The 18329-nt window shown below is 34.8% G+C and overlaps 1 protein-coding gene across 2 annotated transcripts; it reads left to right on the top strand.

The window, feature by feature from the left end:
* The first annotated feature begins 7956 nt into the window (after window positions 1-7956).
* On the top strand, window positions 7957-15273 carry LOC144844772 (alpha-N-acetyl-neuraminyl-2,3-beta-galactosyl-1,3-N-acetyl-galactosaminide alpha-2,6-sialyltransferase-like). Of its 2 annotated transcripts, none has more exons than XM_078701832.1 (6): window positions 7957-8051; window positions 9412-9712; window positions 11595-11900; window positions 12410-12837; window positions 13015-13122; window positions 13650-15273. In XM_078701832.1, the coding sequence occupies exons 2-6, from the start codon at window positions 9683-9685 to the stop codon at window positions 14143-14145; spliced, it is 1368 nt and encodes a 455-aa protein (XP_078557958.1). In that variant the 5' UTR covers window positions 7957-8051; window positions 9412-9682; the 3' UTR covers window positions 14146-15273. The 2 variants fall into 2 exon arrangements, with proteins under 2 accessions (XP_078557958.1, XP_078557959.1); XM_078701833.1 differs by having other exon boundaries at window positions 8031-8078.
* The last annotated feature ends 3056 nt before the right edge of the window (window positions 15274-18329 follow it).

Raw genomic sequence — 18329 nt, 5'->3', positions numbered from 1 at the left:
TCTACACAACTCTACATTAATGTATTTCAAAATGCATTTATGATATACTTCACCATCATTGATATATAAAGGAAATTTATTTTAATCAGTTACAAACCGAACAAATAAGCAAACGGGAATATATGTAAATAATTCTACTAATCTCAAAGTAACAGATCAAAGTCCGAAACAATGCAGCTCTTGATAGGAGAAAAAGGGAATTTAGTTAACGGGATAACACGGTCGGAAACTCCGGTAAAAATGGCTACGTTTATTGGACGATTTTATTCGGTAAGTTCCGTAATTCCTTTTACAATCAACATGAATTTGTTATGTTTTTGTATTTTTGTGTAAGTTGAAATTCATTGGAGAAAAAATAAATCTATTTTAAATGTCAATGATAAGTTTTAATCTAAAGTTTCAACCAAATTCACGCTCACCAACGGATCCAACGTTTAATCGTAAATTGATAATAGGCCTATATTATAGTCATGGTAACTGAGAAAATTAGCATAATTTCAGTTTCACGATATTAGTGAAATACGTACCATTATTTGAGTTAGTAATTATGGTAACTTTTGAACCTTAAAGTGAAAGAAGCAAATATTTCTATAGAAACGTTGTCGCTGTTCTTGTGTAGATATGCACGGCAGTTTATGTTTCATTTTATAAGCCTATAAACTTCATATTCAATGACTATATACACTAGATCTTAGCCATCTTGGTGGAAACAACAAACAAGGTCAACGATGCAGTAGGCATATCGTCTTGGTGTTAACTTTGTTTACTTTTTAAAAGTGTAATATAGAAAAATATAAGAACCGTAATGAAAAAGGAGGTAATGTGGAATATGAAGTGAATTTACAATATTTAAACATGTTATAAAGCCTACCACTCATGACATTGTAATGATATTAGACAATAACAAAAATGTGATAATAATGAAAATAGGCCTACCACTGATGAAGTTGATCAATCTGTCATGATAAAAAACATTAGAAAATAACAAAAATGTGATAATAATGAAAATAGGCCTACCACTGATGAAGTCGATCAAACTGTCATGATAAAACACATTAGAAAATAACAAAAATGTGATAATAATGAAAGTAATATGAAGATTTTATGGTGATGACATGACTATGATAATATTAATGTGAATAATAGTGGTATTTACGCCACAAAAGAGAGAAAAAAAGCCTAACAGATTGAAAAATAACGTTCCTACATTTTTAATTAGTAACTCATTAAGATCATTATCATGTGATATTGCAACATTTCAAATTAATGATTATAATATTTATCTACCGGATGTTCTTATCATCATTATCAATAGATAATGCGTAGAAAAATGTTACTGCATATGGATTTATAGATAATGATTATAATGTTCTTTCTAATGGGTCTATGATGATCCATGAGTAGGTCGGCCAGTCAGTCAGTCTGTCTGTCTGTCGGACGACTGGTTGTTGGTCAATTAATCGGTCAATCGATTCAACATGATCACAATGTCAAAGTTGTCAGACGTCCGAGAAGATCTGGCATGCCATCGGGCCTCGATTTCTGTAAGCTAGAAGCAACCAAGAGAACCTTTGCTGACATGTCTTTTGGCGTCTCATGTCCACTGGTTATGGGACGATCTTCCAGTTCAATTCGGTTTGAAACTAACTTTGATAGCTTTAAACGTAAACTAAAAACGTTTCTTTTCCAACAAATTTATGGAATATAATTTCGATGTAGGGCCTACAGCGCTTCTGAGAATGGTTTCTGAGAATGGTTTCATTCATTCAAGAGCGCTATATCAAATTTGTAATGTAATGTAATAATACAATGATGTTTGATGGTTCCCCCATAACGCGATGGATCATCTGTCGTTTGTGGTCAACTCTATTGCGTTGCGCGCCCACGTCATCGCGTCCAAATGAGCACAAAGCTTAATTACAGAACTCAACTTAAGTACATGTCATTAACAATGACAATGACGTCATCCCTAACTAACTCCATTGAATAAGCTGTGTGTTCGGCAGTAAGAGATAATAAGAATTTTAAAAAATTGTTTTAACGTAATATGTTCTACTTCTATTTCCAGGAAAAAAAATTATTTACAATGTTGCTGATAGTGAATACGATTGTAGTACTAAGCTACATCTATCAAGATAGAACCAACAGCAAAAGAATAGCTATTCTAGAGAAAAAGTCGTCAAGAAGAAGTACAAATGCGTTACCAAACAGAAGTGTAAACGCATTGTCAAATAAAAGGCCAACAACTCCAACGTATAACGTTTCTACACCAGACCAAATCGAAAATCTAAACACAGAATATTACAATTTAAGAAATAACGCAGTAAGTAGTAAGCTCTTGAAAACGAAAAGAAACTAAACATTATACAGTGTAGGGTGCACGGTTTACGTCATACAAACTCATCGAAGATTTTTTTATTTAATTCGCCAATTTTCGGCATGCTAGCTCACACAACCCAACACGACAGTAAAAAAAATCTCTTTTCTTTTCTTTATGTTATTTTGTTATCTTTATTTTACTTGTCACACTGCAAATTGTCAATGCTTAAAATATTGTTTACTTATTTTGATCTCCTTTCACACATTATCATCTATTTTTATTTATGAATATCTATAATTATAGCCTACCTATGTGTGGAAAATAATAATAAACACAAGTTTTTATAATTATTTTACTAAATACTGAAATGCTATTATTATCATAAATTATCAACAGAAGATTGGCAAAATGATTAGTACGATAAAAATCAAATATATATTCAATTTAATTCTATTCACTTCAATTTATTTAAACAATACACAATAACATACAGGATAATAAATAAGTGAAGTAATCATGTGGGGGGAGGGTCATATAAGTTAGAAAGACTTGAAGTTTGACCCACCCCAAGATATAACATTAAATACGAATATACGCAAAATTAATATATAGAATACACACACTGTCTATTGTATATTATTGTTGTTACAAAGAAAACATGTTTTCCTTTCTTGTAGGCCTTATCATTTAACTGTGGGCATTGCGCAGTTGTAACGAACTCAGGTCAGTTACTGAACAGCAGTGCTGGGTCTGCTATCGATAGCACAGAATGTGTATTCCGAATGAACGCTGCACCAACCCTAGGCTTCGAAAAGGATGTTGGTAGCCGAACTACTGCCAGAATCGTAGGCCATTCAAATATAGGCAAGATTAAGGTTATCGAGAGAGAATCTATGCCGCCTAAAATGATTGTAATCCCGTGGCTATTCTTAGATAATATAGATGAAGACAAGAACTATTATTTGAACACAGCCAGAAACTTGTCAAGGAATCACACAAGCGTTGAATTCTATTTATTCAGTCAGAACAAAATTAACATATCTGAGCAGATATTTAAAGAAGAAACAGGCATAAGCGGGTATACCATTTAATTATTTTTTAAACATTATATCAATAGTTTAAAGCATAATACCTGTCTACCTGCGAACTCTAGTTTCAACTCGGAAAAACACTATAGTTTCCAAAGTTTGTCCGTGTCAGTTGACAAATCGACAAACTGCAGAAGTTTGCAAAAGTTAGGTTATAATGTAGTCTACACATACTAGCAAACTCTTGTTTGCAAACTCGAACAAACCATGAGTTTTATCAAGAAGAGTTTCCAAAAGTTTGCTGTTGTGGACCAGTTGATAAATGTTGGCAAACTGCAGAAACCCAGTTTGCAGAAGACTACACTAGCAAACAGCAGCAAACTCCGAGTTTGTTAGTGTAAACTACGAGTGTACTACACTAGCAAAATTTAGCTTGCATCGAGCAAACTCAGACTTGGTGCTAGTGTTGACTTAGGTTAATAACTGCAGACAACTATTTATTGCAGAAGTTAGGCCATGCAACTTCTTGTCAGTGAATCAAATAACTAAAAATAGTGTTGAGTAATCAGTTTCAGAAACTTTTAAGAAGTGTTGCTCATTTTGGAAAATGTATTATTCGTTAAAGGAAAGAGGTTCATTCGTGGTTGTCAACAGGATGGATGACTTTGATATTTGCCTTAGATGTTTGTGAGCAAATTGACGTGTATGGCCTGGTTCCTGAAAACCACTGCAGGTTAGTCGTCCTGTGTTCTTTAATTCTTATATTTCATCATTGTGTCCAGTCATAATATACGCCTAAGCCCCGAAAACGGGTAATAAACACTTTGCATCAGTTTCTAATTTTCTTTTCATTTATTTTCTTTGCTGTACAATACAGTATGTTATTTCTTTTTATTCTCACGTTTTCTTTTATTTTCTTTCTTCCTTTTACCACGTATGTTCTCAGTTACGTCATGTATTGTTTTTCTCCTCCAGGTTTTAGAATGTATAAATAACTGCTTAATTGTTACTGAAGCTTCATTTTTTAATGACATTTAGTACACTTTAGCTCTCAATAATACATTATATTTGTTTATGATGGTTTATTTTTTTGGTAAATAAAAAGTAAGAACAATGTGACTGCCCCGATAGCTTGCCCAAAAGCGAACAAAACTGTCGAGAATTATAGGATTACAATTTTGTCAATAGGCCTACATATAAATTATAAACTAAATGAAAAAAAAGAGAAATAAATGTGCTGAAATGAAACCATTTACATCAGTATCAGTATTGCGGGACATTGTTTTAAAAGTTTACATAATAATCAGTGAATGATAATATATGTAATCGTAACATTACATGGGTTACTTTTATGTAAAAGATATGCTGAATAAGTTAATTAAAATATTTCAATTAAGTTTGTCGAAATAGCGAACAGTACACGAATAATAATCTTCGCATGCGTATAGGCCCAGAGTAAACCGTTCCTCCGATCACCATTCAGGACTGTATTAGGTCGACTAAACATTCAGTTTATCTACCGTCCCCAAATTAAGCAAAAACAAAAAAAAATGCAATATCAAAACAAAATTCTTAAATAATTCAGTTTAATTTTGAAGGATTCTTAACGTGTAAAATTTTTTTTTTATTTAGAAATTTAAAGAACTGGACTAATTCTACACCCTATCATTACTACGATCCTGAGTTTAAAAGCGAGTGTTCGTATTATAACGTCAGCGAGGTAAGGTTGCTAGGAGGACACAAATTTATCACGGAAAAAGCTGTTTATGCAAGATGGGCGAAAAAATACAATATCACTTTTTATCATCCTACTTGGAAAGATGAATTGGTGTATGGTAACAGTAGCTTTTTAGACACGCCATACCTTCGACGGTATCACGAAGCGATGGAGAATGGAGACATGAAGAATGCGTTATTAGCATTAGAAAAGAAAAAGAAAAAATTCGAAAGAATGACAAAAACAAAAGAAGCATTAAAAAAGAGAAAAATTATTAGGGATAAACAGAAAAGAAAATTAGCTGCAATAAAAGCAAGAAAGCGTATCGTTAAGCGGAAAAAACCACTACCTGTTTCTAATAACGAACAGCAAAGCCAAAATATATCGAAAAGTACTGTATTAAGGAATTTTAGGAATATAAACTTTGGTAAAATATAATTATTTGGACGTTAAAACTGGTAATAATGGAAAAAAGGCGAATTTACTTGCAAGACGAAAGAACAGCAAGGGGGAAAGTGTGATATATGTTGGCAGACATCATTATTCATGTCAACAGCTTAGGTCCTAAGACGCCGATTCGACGACGGCTTAATATTCGTTGAAACATACTTTAGGGCACAGATTGATTTAGAAGTTGGAACAAAATTAAAACGCTCGTTGGTTGTGATCATAATGAAAGAGAGACTTGGGTTTACACGCACACGTACGTCGTCCAAAGTCCTCAGGAATCCTGATATCTACAGCCTGTCTAAACAAAGAACGACGACAGTTAAATTCCATGTACATAATAGAGATTACTATAAAATTAATGATAGTGATTATGTATGCATCATGACTATGTATTAATATGACGGTAGAAATCGCAAAGATAGCTTAGCTATTTCCTAAATTAACTTAACTGTCTCAATATCTTTCAAAATAAAATAAAAACAATATTTATTTCATTAAAAAAAAATCAAAAAATCTGCAGAGTTTCGAACCCAAGCTAGCGCTGAGAAGCTGACAATGTCTATTTATACGTACTTCATATTACGTAATTCATCGTTACGTCATAAATATTCATGACCGTCAAAGCTGGTATTAACCTGTTTATATCCAAGATGACCGGTTAGCTCAGTCTGACTGAGTGTCGTGTTAACAACACGGATGTCATGGGTTCGAACCCCATATACTTGTAATACTTGTTCAATTCAATTCAACTTAACATTTATTTCTTAATAATAATTTCCAGTAAAATTTATAACAAGGCAATTGATGATAAAAAAAAGTATACATTTATCAATAAGAGGGAGTAGGCAGTGCCCAAGAAGATAGCAATCCAAATCCAGCCTATTTACAGACACAGGTCGTGGTGGAAAAGAGTTAAAGCTATATGCTACTGTGTTTGGGGTTCACAGAATAATACGTTCCCCGTTCCACCACACAAGCAAGTAGACAGAGCTTAAGTATTGAACTCTCGTGGTGATCAAGGTTTCGCTAATTCCATTTTAGTATGCTACTACTCACTGTTACTTTATCATTGTGTTGTTGCGATTTACGCCACGTATAGTTATAAAATGGTTTTTCCAATTTTCACAGCACAACGTTTATAATGCTAGTCTATATACATTACCGGTATGTTTTCATTATTTTTAGAAAAAGTGTAACAGGTAAAATTTAAATTAAGTTGTAAAATATACGCGCGCGTAGCCGGATATGATATTTATTCCGTTTTCATGTATTTATCGTACTCCAACCTCGGTTTCTCATTCTCACAGATTTTCTCATCTTTATCGTTTCAAATTAATTAATTAAATTTCAGTATATCACCAGGCGGTTTAGAATTAATGTTCTTTGCCTGATTTGTTTATATATATAAAAGTATCTCTTCGGAGATCCCGCCTCGTGAATAAATGTTAAAGAGTCGCTATCCAATCGAGTTTGAACAATACCATGAAAGCCCCAGTGGTCTAATGGTTAGGACATCAGCATATCAAGCAGGCGGTCCGAGTTCGAGTCTCGGTTGGGGCGACTTTTTCTCATTCTCACAGATTTCCTCATCTTTATCGTTTCAAATTAATTAATTAAATTTCAGTATATCACCGGGCGGTTTAGAATTAATGTTCTTTGCCTGATTTGTTCGTACTCCAGCCATTGTTATATGGTTAAATAAAGTATGAATTTTGAATGATATGGTAGACCAAAAAAAGCATAAGTTGGCGGATCAGATAAATACAAAATAGTTAGGGTATTACCAGACTTGAGAGAAGAGAACCGTATAAAGACAGTTGTATAATATTGTATAATATGTATTAGATTAAGAATAAAAACAGTATTTTTAAGTACTTAAGTACCGGTACCAGTAGTAAGTTCAGCTTTGTTTCCACTTGGAGATCTATATCTTAAATGTAGAATTATTTGGAATGTAATCATCCTTATAATAATTATTGTATATGTACCGTAGGTTTTATAATAAAAAAGAATAGACATGTGTAGACTGTATATATTATCAATTAAAAATCAACAAAAATAAGTTTTTGGTTAAATATAAAATTTAATGTGTTTTAAGTAAAATCTTTTTTTTTCTAAAAAGCTTACTATATTCAAAGTCTGATCTTCATTTTTCATGGTTTTATTGGTTGGTAGTGGTGGGGAGGTGGGTGCAAATATATATTTAACAATTTTATACCATTTTAATTATTTTTTTCATTAAAATAATCATAGCCTTTAACTCTACTTCGACTCTACAGCTCACTATGTCGGTCGGTTGGTCGGTCGGTAAGCACTAACTCAAATTTGAGCACGCGACTGCAGCTTGTTTTCAGTAGGCACTGTAACTCTATCCACGGTATAGATGGCGCTATCATATTGCGTAGTTTGCATATCTGTCTTCCTCCACCTGTACAATAAACAATGAATAATTGCTTTATGAGAGGTACGTCTACGTGTCAAAGTTGTCGACTTTTGTTTATTTTGTTTAGGAGGTTTTCCAATGCAGAAATGGAAGGTTGGTAAATATTTACTACATAATAAGGTAATATTTGACATATAGAGCAACAACAAAAGGTGCCAGTTGTAAAATGACGTGTTTCTATACACATGATGATATTCAGTAATATTGAAATGCATATGAGGTGGTCAAGCTTCCGTTAAATCAAGATGACGGTGCCGTTCAATTCATTATATGAGTTTCCATAACGACGCCGTCTTCCATTCCGTGAAACGGAAGTGAATGTAGAAAATGCCACAATGTGAACACGGTGTAGAAACTATGACTGTGTTCACACATATTGTATCACTGTATGTTCAATCACTATGTGTTCCTCTGCATGTTCAATCCATGTTCCATAGTGTGCGGAGAGTGTTATTCGTGATGTTTGCACGCACTGAGTGCTGCATTGTGTGGAAGGGTAATATAATAATACTGTGTATATTCATGTGTACGTCATTCATCAATGGGGTATAATATACTACTATCAGTAAACAAATAATATGTGAACATCGCAAACACACCTACATTATTATGTTGTATGATAAAGTAGCCATAGTAATGTCAGTATACCGGTTGTAATGTAATGTGTGGTCCTTAAGCTTGGTTCCCACTAGCGACGCAACGCAACGCAAGGACGTAACGCAACGTAAGTGGTTTAACCAACCACAAGCGATGGGTTATTTGAACAGTGGCTTGTCATTGGTAAACTCGCTTGCGTTGCGCGTGCGTCCTAGGTTTGCGTCTCTAGTGGGAACCACGCTTTAGGGTGCTAACATCATTGTGTCCTACAAGGGAACCACGCACGAGCTTGGTTCCATAAGACGCAACGCAAAGGACGTAAGTACAACGCAAGTAATTTAACCAATCACCAGCAAGTATTATCCAAACCGTCGCTTGTCATTGTTCAACTCGCTTGCGTTGCGTCCTCGTCGTCGGAACAACGCTTAATACCATGATTGTTTCATGAGTCACGATCTTTTTTGTTATAGAATATCGGTCAAATGAAACCAGTAAAATTGATGACGTATTAATAATATATTATTTTGGACTAAAAAACGCCGGTTTTGTTTATGTGGTCTCCAGCCTATAATAGTTAAGAGAACCATGCAGTATTGCTAGCTATTTCATTGTACAATAGATGTAATCCGTTCCGTTTTCCAACATTGTGAACAAAAAGCGATTCCGTAAATAATTTCTTATTATTCACAATGGTGTCCAGTGCTTTTTATTATATTTTATATATTTATATTATTATATTTCTATGATGTATTCTAATTTTTGTGTAACTAATATCACCAAAGCCATCATTGAGAGAGAAAAATTATTGAATTTTTATTCTATTTTTTCCACTTTCAATTTCTTATCCACTTTTTAGTTTATAAGTGACGTTAATAATCAGCTCACCTCTATTTAACACCAGAAGAGCATGCTAATAACGAGATCATGTATCTGTAATTCGGTGTTTGCATTTTGATACTGATGCTTGTTGCCGGTTCATAGTCCAATCGTAAACATCCTGCAAACACTCTAGTGGTCATCACATCACACACAGCTAGCTAACCCTGCAGTTGCTGAAAAACAATGTGGAGACGGACGGGCGACTATCTCTGTCTCCTTCAAACGTAGACTTTACGCACAAACTAAGGATGACCGCTGTTGGTCGGAAACCTTTTCTGGTAAGTACAGTAGCCTACTCTTCATTGTTACGTAGGCTATAATGCTTTATTTATATTTTCATTTTATTAATATAATTTTCATAATGTTGGCCTCCTGCACGTTGCTGTAAAATACTAACGCATGTGTTTAGGATATAGGCTAATGAAAGGATTGAACTGGGAGAACATTTTCATGAGTTTATGTATTCTATAAACGACGCATCGCACAAAATGTTTACAAAAAGCTGGCCGTTGATTAGTAAATGTGGGCATCAAAATGGGGACAATTCAATAGCACGAAATCAACAATCAAATGCAAAGAACATACTTAGGTTTGTTATGATAGGCCCAATTGTACTTCTGTCATGACTGTACCCTTATTCGTGTTGATACGTTAAACACTATATGCCCGTGATCTGGACACGTCATAATAAAACGCGTAACGAATAAATTAAAGAGTGCCATATTCCAAAGACACAGACAAAGGCTTGTATTATTTGCTCCCACTTAGACGTCGCGTCACGATTGGTCAAATTATTTGCGTTGCGCTTATAACGTCTTTGCTGGGCTGAGATAATGAAAAATGTTTAGTTCGTAATGCATTTATATTATGTTTCAAAAGGTAAACGCATTTTTTTAACATTATCATTGCCTACATACGGTATATCGAAACGTGATGTGACTGTACAGTCTTCTCCCGTTTGTTGTGACCGTGTTTGGAGTAACTGGTGTCTCGGATCTTCATAGCCGTTTAATTCCATTAAAACAATCAACTTAACTACTTTCATGTTTTCGTTTTTAAAAATTAATATTTAGTTCAGTGCTCTTTCATTTATTTTTAATAACCATTCGGTGCTTATTTTTCTCAATGTGACGTCGTATCACCAGAATGGTTTCTTTCGTGGGTGGGTATCTTATTTATTGCCATTGTTCTCTTAAAGCGTAGGCACACAAATATAACATAATCCATTGAAGAAAGCCGATAAGGTAAACCGCCTACGTCACAGACCCACATTTTTATCCCGACAGTAAATAAATCCAAATTGGCCTAGCCTTATACAAATATGTATTTTATTGCGAAATTGTATATCACAGCAGATGATAACTAATCGTGTTTTGAAATTGCTATTATTCTTAATCATGTTATCAGAGTCAAACTAAACAATTTTCAAGTTTCATGTTTTATCTAAATACATAAATGGAAAAATAATGCTAAATATCCCTTTAAATAACTGTTCTGAATACGTGGCATTAGCCTTGACAATTTGTTGTTACTCTCACCAGGGAAAGAGTGAAATTCTTCCCATGCTCTCACTGAGTCTTGCACCAGTGTCCTATTCTTAGGCCTACACCAATTGTGACACTGTAGTGTGAGGTAACCACCCGGCTACTGAATTCTTAGTATGCTGCAGTGTACTGTGTTTCTCAATACTGATAAGATACTGTCAGATGTGTTGCAATTACATGGACATCAGTGATTTGGTGGTTGTATTCCACGTTGAAAATTATGAATGTTTTCATTATTCAGTCGTGACGCCATTAAAGATGACCTATTTCCAATGATCCTCCAGTTTTATGACATGAATGTATTTATGCATCAACGCAACGGAGAATACTGCCATTGATCATGAAAAGAGTTGCCATAAGAAGTGCGCAATTCAGTTCTGTATTCCACGACAATTTATACATAAGATTATAAACTGGTTTTTAGTACGAAATTAATTTAGAAATTACCTAGTCATTCTAGAACAGTTTGTAAAGAACAACTTTCAAAGTTATGAGCTTGTTTAGAGAGCGCCCATTGTCACCTCTCTACAAACTAATTGTGCACTACACTTACCAGCTCAAGTTTATTTTTTCTTTTCAATTGCATAAGTTTATACATTTCATTCTCATTTTCTAGACATCCGACAAGATTCTTTTATTTACATTATGGTACTCTGCGTTAATGTCTGTTCTTCTGATATACGTCACCCACGAGAGCTCATCTGCTAAATCAAAACAACAGTTATCCCACATATACTACTACGACAAGGAGAGAACACGTGACGTTCGAGAAGCTCAAGAAAGCAACGACATCAAGAAAAGAACGTACCCGTATGTGACAAAGAAAGCGGTCATCAAAGAGGATTGGAAAGATGTTGAACTGGATGATGATTATGACCAGGAACCGCATGTACCCGGCTATGTTGGGGTTAGAGATGAAAGTGTAAGTGTCAACAAATATTGGTTTTATTAACAATACAGTTGCAAACATTAATTATCTAAATTCTTAATTAATTACTAATTAACAAATATTATGTAAAACGGTTCTTAAAATGTTAATCAGATAATAAAATCAGAGTTAGACTACCACGATAATAATTTACATTTTTGATTATCTTTTGTTCTCAAACGCAATTCATATTTGTATTTCAAATAGATAACATTTTAATACAGTATTACAATTATTTTGTTCTTGTCTATAACTAAAGGATTGTTTTAACTAATATGAAAAATAGTAGTTTTGCGTCAGGTAGCTGTACGGTAATTAGCATGATGACAAATTAAGTGACCTACTGACCTATTTTAAATGTATTTAATATTATATTTGTTTTATCTTGAAGACAATTTTCATAAATGCATTAGGCCTACATTCTTTGACAATATGTTTATAAGGCTTTTCTGCACCTATAAAATAAATAACTGTAATAATATTCACTGTTTTTATTCTTTTAGCCTTTATATTTCAAGTGTTCTCAATGCGCATTGGTATCGAGCTCTGGCCAACTGTTGGGAAAAGGAGCCGGCGAAGATATTGACAACGCCGAATGCGTAATCCGAATGAACACGGCGCCGACACTCGGTTACGAAGAAGACGTCGGATCCAGGACAACCGTTCGCGTCATCGGTCACGTGAACCTAGAGCGTGGACTACACAACGACACAGACTTGCAAAAAGAAACTCTTCAAAATGACGTCACCAGACCAGAGGTTCTGATCATACCTTGGCTGTTTTCTGAGACAATAGACAGGAAGACGGATCCCATCTACAACATTGCTTTGAATTTATCAAAAAATTACAGAGACGTTGAGTATTACTTTTTAACTGCACATAAAATGGGTCTGTCGGAAGAACTTTTCCGTAAAGAAACTGGACTCAGTCGGTAAGTCAATATTGGTCTGTTGTTGAAGATTATGGTGGATAATACCAAACGACGCCATGAGGTCGTTAAAATGTAGACTCTTTACTATTTGTATAATTCTCTTTACTATTTGTATAATTAATTGTGTACTTACTTAATAAAATGTTATATTATTGTTCGATGTTTGTCTAAATTTAGGTCGACTGCTCATACGTGGCTGACTACTGGTTGGATGTCAATGATTTTTGCTATGGATGTTTGTGACAGGATTGACGTCTACGGATTGATTCACGAAAACTATTGCAAGTAAGAATCAGTCATTATCACAACATTAATTGTAGGACCAACATGACAAGGAGTTTTTTTATTTAAAAGTATAAACGTAAAGTTGCTCCAAAATAGTAACTGGCTTCTCTATTAGTTTACTTTATTAATAACCCCTTGTTAATATGTTAAATAATATACCTCACCATTACAATCAAATAGTTGATCACCCAGGGTTATAAAGCGTTGTTCCCACAAACGTAACGCAGCGACATATCGACGCAAAGTGCTGTATTGCGTAATAACAAGTGGTAACCGACGACGCAAAAGTGCTGGCAAACATCGCTACGGGAAATCAAATCAATTTGCGTCGGTTGCGTTGCGTTGCGTCGTGGGAACCAAGCTTTACGATAAGCCTATTCGTCAATAATTATGTGCGCTATAAAAATCCTGTTATTGTATTGTTATTGTATAATAATGAAATTATAATATAAAATTAATAATTAACAATGTATCTGAAATTAATTTAATAAATGATTATGATAATATTATGTATTATTGAATTCTAGAGAACATCCAAATGAGACGGCGCCGTATCATTACTATGAACCAGATTTCAAACGTGAATGTCAATACTATATGTGGAGTGAGACACAGTTAGCAAAGGGCCATAAATTCGTCACCGAAAAAGCTGTGTTTGCACGGTGGTCCAGACGGTTCAATATTAGGTTCCACTACCCTTCTTGGAAAGCTAAACTTAAAAACGAAACTGATTATGTAGATACACCGTTTTTAAAAGAATATTATAAAGCGAAGGAAAAAGGACTTTTGGAAGAAGCTTACGAAAAAGAGAAGATAAGGTTGATGAAATTGAGGGGTGAATGGCCACCGAAAGAAGAGGATATACCTGAACAAAAAGAAGTTAAAAACGTCACTGTTATTAAAAGTAAACGGAGACGAATACGTAAACGAAAGCTGCGCGTACGCGCGGGATGGAAACGAAACATGACCAACCCGGAAAAGTACATTATTGAAGATCTTGGTGAAATTATTGAACCCTTTTAAATACGGTCATCTTTTACCATATCGCTAAAAGTCAGGTTGATTCACTTTGAAGAAGTAGGCCTACATTATTGAAGATCTTGGTGAAATTATCGAACCCTTTCTAAAATGAATACGATATATACTCTTTACCACAGATCGCTAAAAGTCAGGTTGATTCACTTCCGTTTTGAAGAGTAGACCTAAATTAAAGAACGTGGTACTGATTGTTGACACAACCTCAAGAATCCCTTCTCGTGGCGCATTTCTAGGAAAGAAACCTTATATTGGTTTTCTTCTTCTTCGGAACTATTTTAAACAGTGATCGAGTACAAATCGATGGATGTAGGAGGTTGAGATTAATAGTCGTAGGCCTATTGGTGTTACGATCGACACGACGGGTATTAATGTAAGAATGTAAACAAAGAGAAGTTAAGAGTATGTAAGATATCGAACTGTTGACTTCCGATATCGAAGTTTATTCGGTGTGTTGTAGGAAACGTTTTATTTAACTCTTAACAGGGGTGCTCGTATTAAACGAATGGTGATGGGGTGGGTGTTAAACACAAACGACGATAATGGCTATCGATAAGTATCGAACGATTGATTTCTGATATCGAAGTATATTCGTGCGAGGAAGTGTTTTATTTAACTTTTTTTCATTAAACAGGGGTAATAATCGAATTGATGGAACGGTGGGTGGAGTAGGGGAGGGGGTGGTGATGTTATTCGCAGTTGTACGAACGACACACAGGTATATTATTGCCTACATTAAAGGAGAATATTTTATTTAATTTTTAAAGTCCGATTATTTTAGCGTCCATAAGATCTATTACGTGATCCATCGTAATAATTCATGAATAACGTTTTTAGGATTATTTTGAGACCTTTTGTTAATATTATAATAATATATCAGTATTTGACGGATACTATTTATATAAAATGCCAGATAATTTTCTGGCTTTTATTTATATTTAAACTTATCTTATTATAAGTTATATTTCTTATGAATTTTAAATTTGGAATAATCAATTAAGCCATCGTTTTACTAACAGAATTTTATATTCGGCTCTTGTTTGTAATGTTTAATGTTGTATTTTAAATTATATTGCAATAGTAAGATTTGTGTTAAGTTAAATTACATTATTGTTGACATCAAAATAAAATACAGTAAACTTGACGAATCCATCATTATTTCTACATGAACGTTAAGCACTGTACTGTCTACACTATCAAACTTTACAGTTTTCCCCCGTTGACGTACGGCGAGTCCATAGCGTACACACAATTGGGAATTGACGACGGGGCAATGGACGCTTTTGACGCGCGCTAAGTGGGGAATCCCCTTTTAGGACGTGGATTTAATAACCTACCAACTGGTTCTACGACGATATTTTTCTGCAGTTTGCAAAGGAGTGTGTAACTTGACTGAAAAACTGCGAACTTTGGTGTACCGGCGGTGGGAACTTTTACAATGAACATTAGAATAATAGAAAGAACAATATAAACAGGTCCATCCCAAATTACACTCATAGCGATGTTGTTCAGGCCTTTATGGTTCGGGAGAACCCCTTGACGTTAGCATTGAACGAAAATGTGTTGTGTGTTGTGTGTGGCCAATTGCGAGCGCGCTATTATTAGAGTGTCATTTCCGGTCAACTAGAGGTTCCATTTATCATAATTTTTACGTGCGAGAGTACCATTTCCAGCCAGGAAAATTCGCTTTGCCACAGGCCCCACCCATGGGTAATTTGTGCATTTTTGATGTGCTGGCAACAGGCTGCGGGTGGCAAAATGCCTATATGGCCCCATTAATAAAAGATTACTATAACGATAATGATTATGTATGCATCATGACTATGTCGCAAAGATAGCTCACCTATTTCCTAAATTAACTTAACTGTCTCAATATCTTTCAAAATAAAATAAAAACAATATTTATTTTATTTAAAAAATATTTAAAAAACCCAAGCTAGCGCTTACAGTATTCGAACAGAGCATTACCAGTTACGTCACAAAGTACATGAGTGAGCAGCTAAGTCTATTTATACGTACTTCATATTACATAATTCATCGTTACGTAAATATATTCATGACCGTCAAAGCTGGTATTAACCTATTTATATCCAAGATGACCGGTTAGCTCAGTCGGCTGAGCGCCGTGTTAACAACACGGATGTCATGGGTTCGAACCCCATGTCGTGGTAGAAAAGAGTTAAAGCTATACAGAATAATACGTCCCCCGTTCCACCACACAAGCAAGTCAATGCATCTGGTGATGCCGTGGAAACGACACAATGTCTCTGCCACAGCGTTGAGGTCGTTATCACAACATTACCAGATGTAGGGAGAGGCAGTACTGGGTCACACTTAACTTTTGGTTCAGGAGGTATATTCAGAGCGTCATTCTGACGATGGAGCATTCTCTACTTTTCTACGGAGCGCCATTTATGCCTTTATTTACTTCAGAAATAGAAATAGTACTACGGTAACTGGTCCAGTCACGGAATTTTAATATATTTTGTATGTTCATACACTGTGCTCAATTGAACCCAATTTGCCACCAGGGGAGCACAGTGGTATATAGAAATAAAGTCACTAAATTTTAATAAATTTAAGAAAAAAAAATCCTTTGTTGATATAAAGTTTGCGGTACACCACGTATATTAGTTCTGAAAAGAACTGTTGAGTTTCTCGACGTTTCGATCAATATGCTTTGATCGTCCTCCTCCTAATATCCTTTGTGTTTCCTTTAGCAGAGTAAAAAAGTTAAAATGTTGATGTTGTTAATTTTTGCATTAGAAGATTGTTCAAATCATGTAAATAAAACATTTTCCGGATGAGAACCTATCAGCTCCCCTCTTTTAGTTTGCAAAAGTAATATGCCGTGCGTTGTTATGCAAATGAGTTTGTGCAGGTGTATTATGGGCAAGATGGTATGTTAGTCATTCGCGGTCAACACGCCACACTGTTAAATGTTGATGTTGTTATTCTTTACATTAGAAGATTGTTCAAATCATGTAAATAAAACATTTTCCGGCCGGGAACCTATCAGCTCCCCTCTTTTAGTTTGCAAAAGTAATCTCGAAAAGAACTTCATGTGGAAAAGAAGCCCACCCAAGAGTACCAAAAATGAAGGAGCACATGGGCTTCTTTTCGCGGATTTATGGTAGTCTATTTAATGGAAAATAATGCCATGCAACTTTGTTTCTGATTTTAAAAAAGGTCCTGACATTTACAACCCTCAAAATATCTCTCTTTTAAAATAAAAGAAAAACAATATTCATTATTTTATTTATTTATTTATTTTTTATTTATTTTTTTTTATTTCAAAAAAAAAATATTCGTAGAGGGGTTCGAACCCAATCTACTAGAGCTGAGAGCACCTAAACCTGAGCATTACCCGTTAGGCCACAAAGTAGTACATGACTGAACAGCTGATAATAGTCTATTTATACGTGTATTACGTAATTCATCAGTACGTCATAACTATCATATTAACCTTCTTAAAACCAAAATGATCAGTTAGCTCAGTCGTCTGAGCGTCGTGTTGACAACACGTATGTCGTGGGTTCGATTCCCACGCTGGTCGGTGGAATAGAGTTAAAGGCATGCGGCCACTGTGTTTGGGGTTCACAGAATTATACGTCCCCCTTTCCACCACACATCATGAGGCGACAACATCAATGCATCTGGTGATGTGCTGGAAACGACCCCAAAAGGCTGTGGCAGGGCCTTAGTGCTGAGGCAGGGAGAGCACATTTAACATCTTTTTTTTTATTTAATTTTTTTTTTCAACCTGTATTCGATCTCGTAAATTTTATGTTTGCCGCCCTCAATTTTAAAATAAATTGAATTTATATTTTTATCGCAGGTGTACGAAACGGTTTGGTATGCCGTGCGTTGTTATGCAATGGTTGTGCAGGTGTAGTGGGAAAGATGGTATTGTTAGTCATTCGCGGTCAACACGCCACACTGTTAAATTTTGATTTTGTTAATGTTGCTACATTGGTAGCAAAAATGTCCGATTCATGCAAGATATTCTATTGTAAAATGTTATGAATAAACTTTGATGGTAGTTGCTGTGTATGGCCGCACCGTCCCCAGAATAAACATGACAGATAGTTTGTCTTTGGTTTTTGTATGGGGATAATGGAGAGTAAAATAAGATCAAATATAGAAAATTTGCAAAGATGCCGATTTTTAGA

Source organism: Antedon bifida, chromosome 6 (assembly GCF_963402885.1).
Source record: "Antedon bifida chromosome 6, ecAntBifi1.1, whole genome shotgun sequence".
Taxonomy (NCBI): domain Eukaryota; kingdom Metazoa; phylum Echinodermata; class Crinoidea; order Comatulida; family Antedonidae; genus Antedon; species Antedon bifida.
The sequence above is the reverse complement of the archived record's forward strand: the minus strand, read 5'-3'. Positions and strand labels throughout refer to the sequence as shown.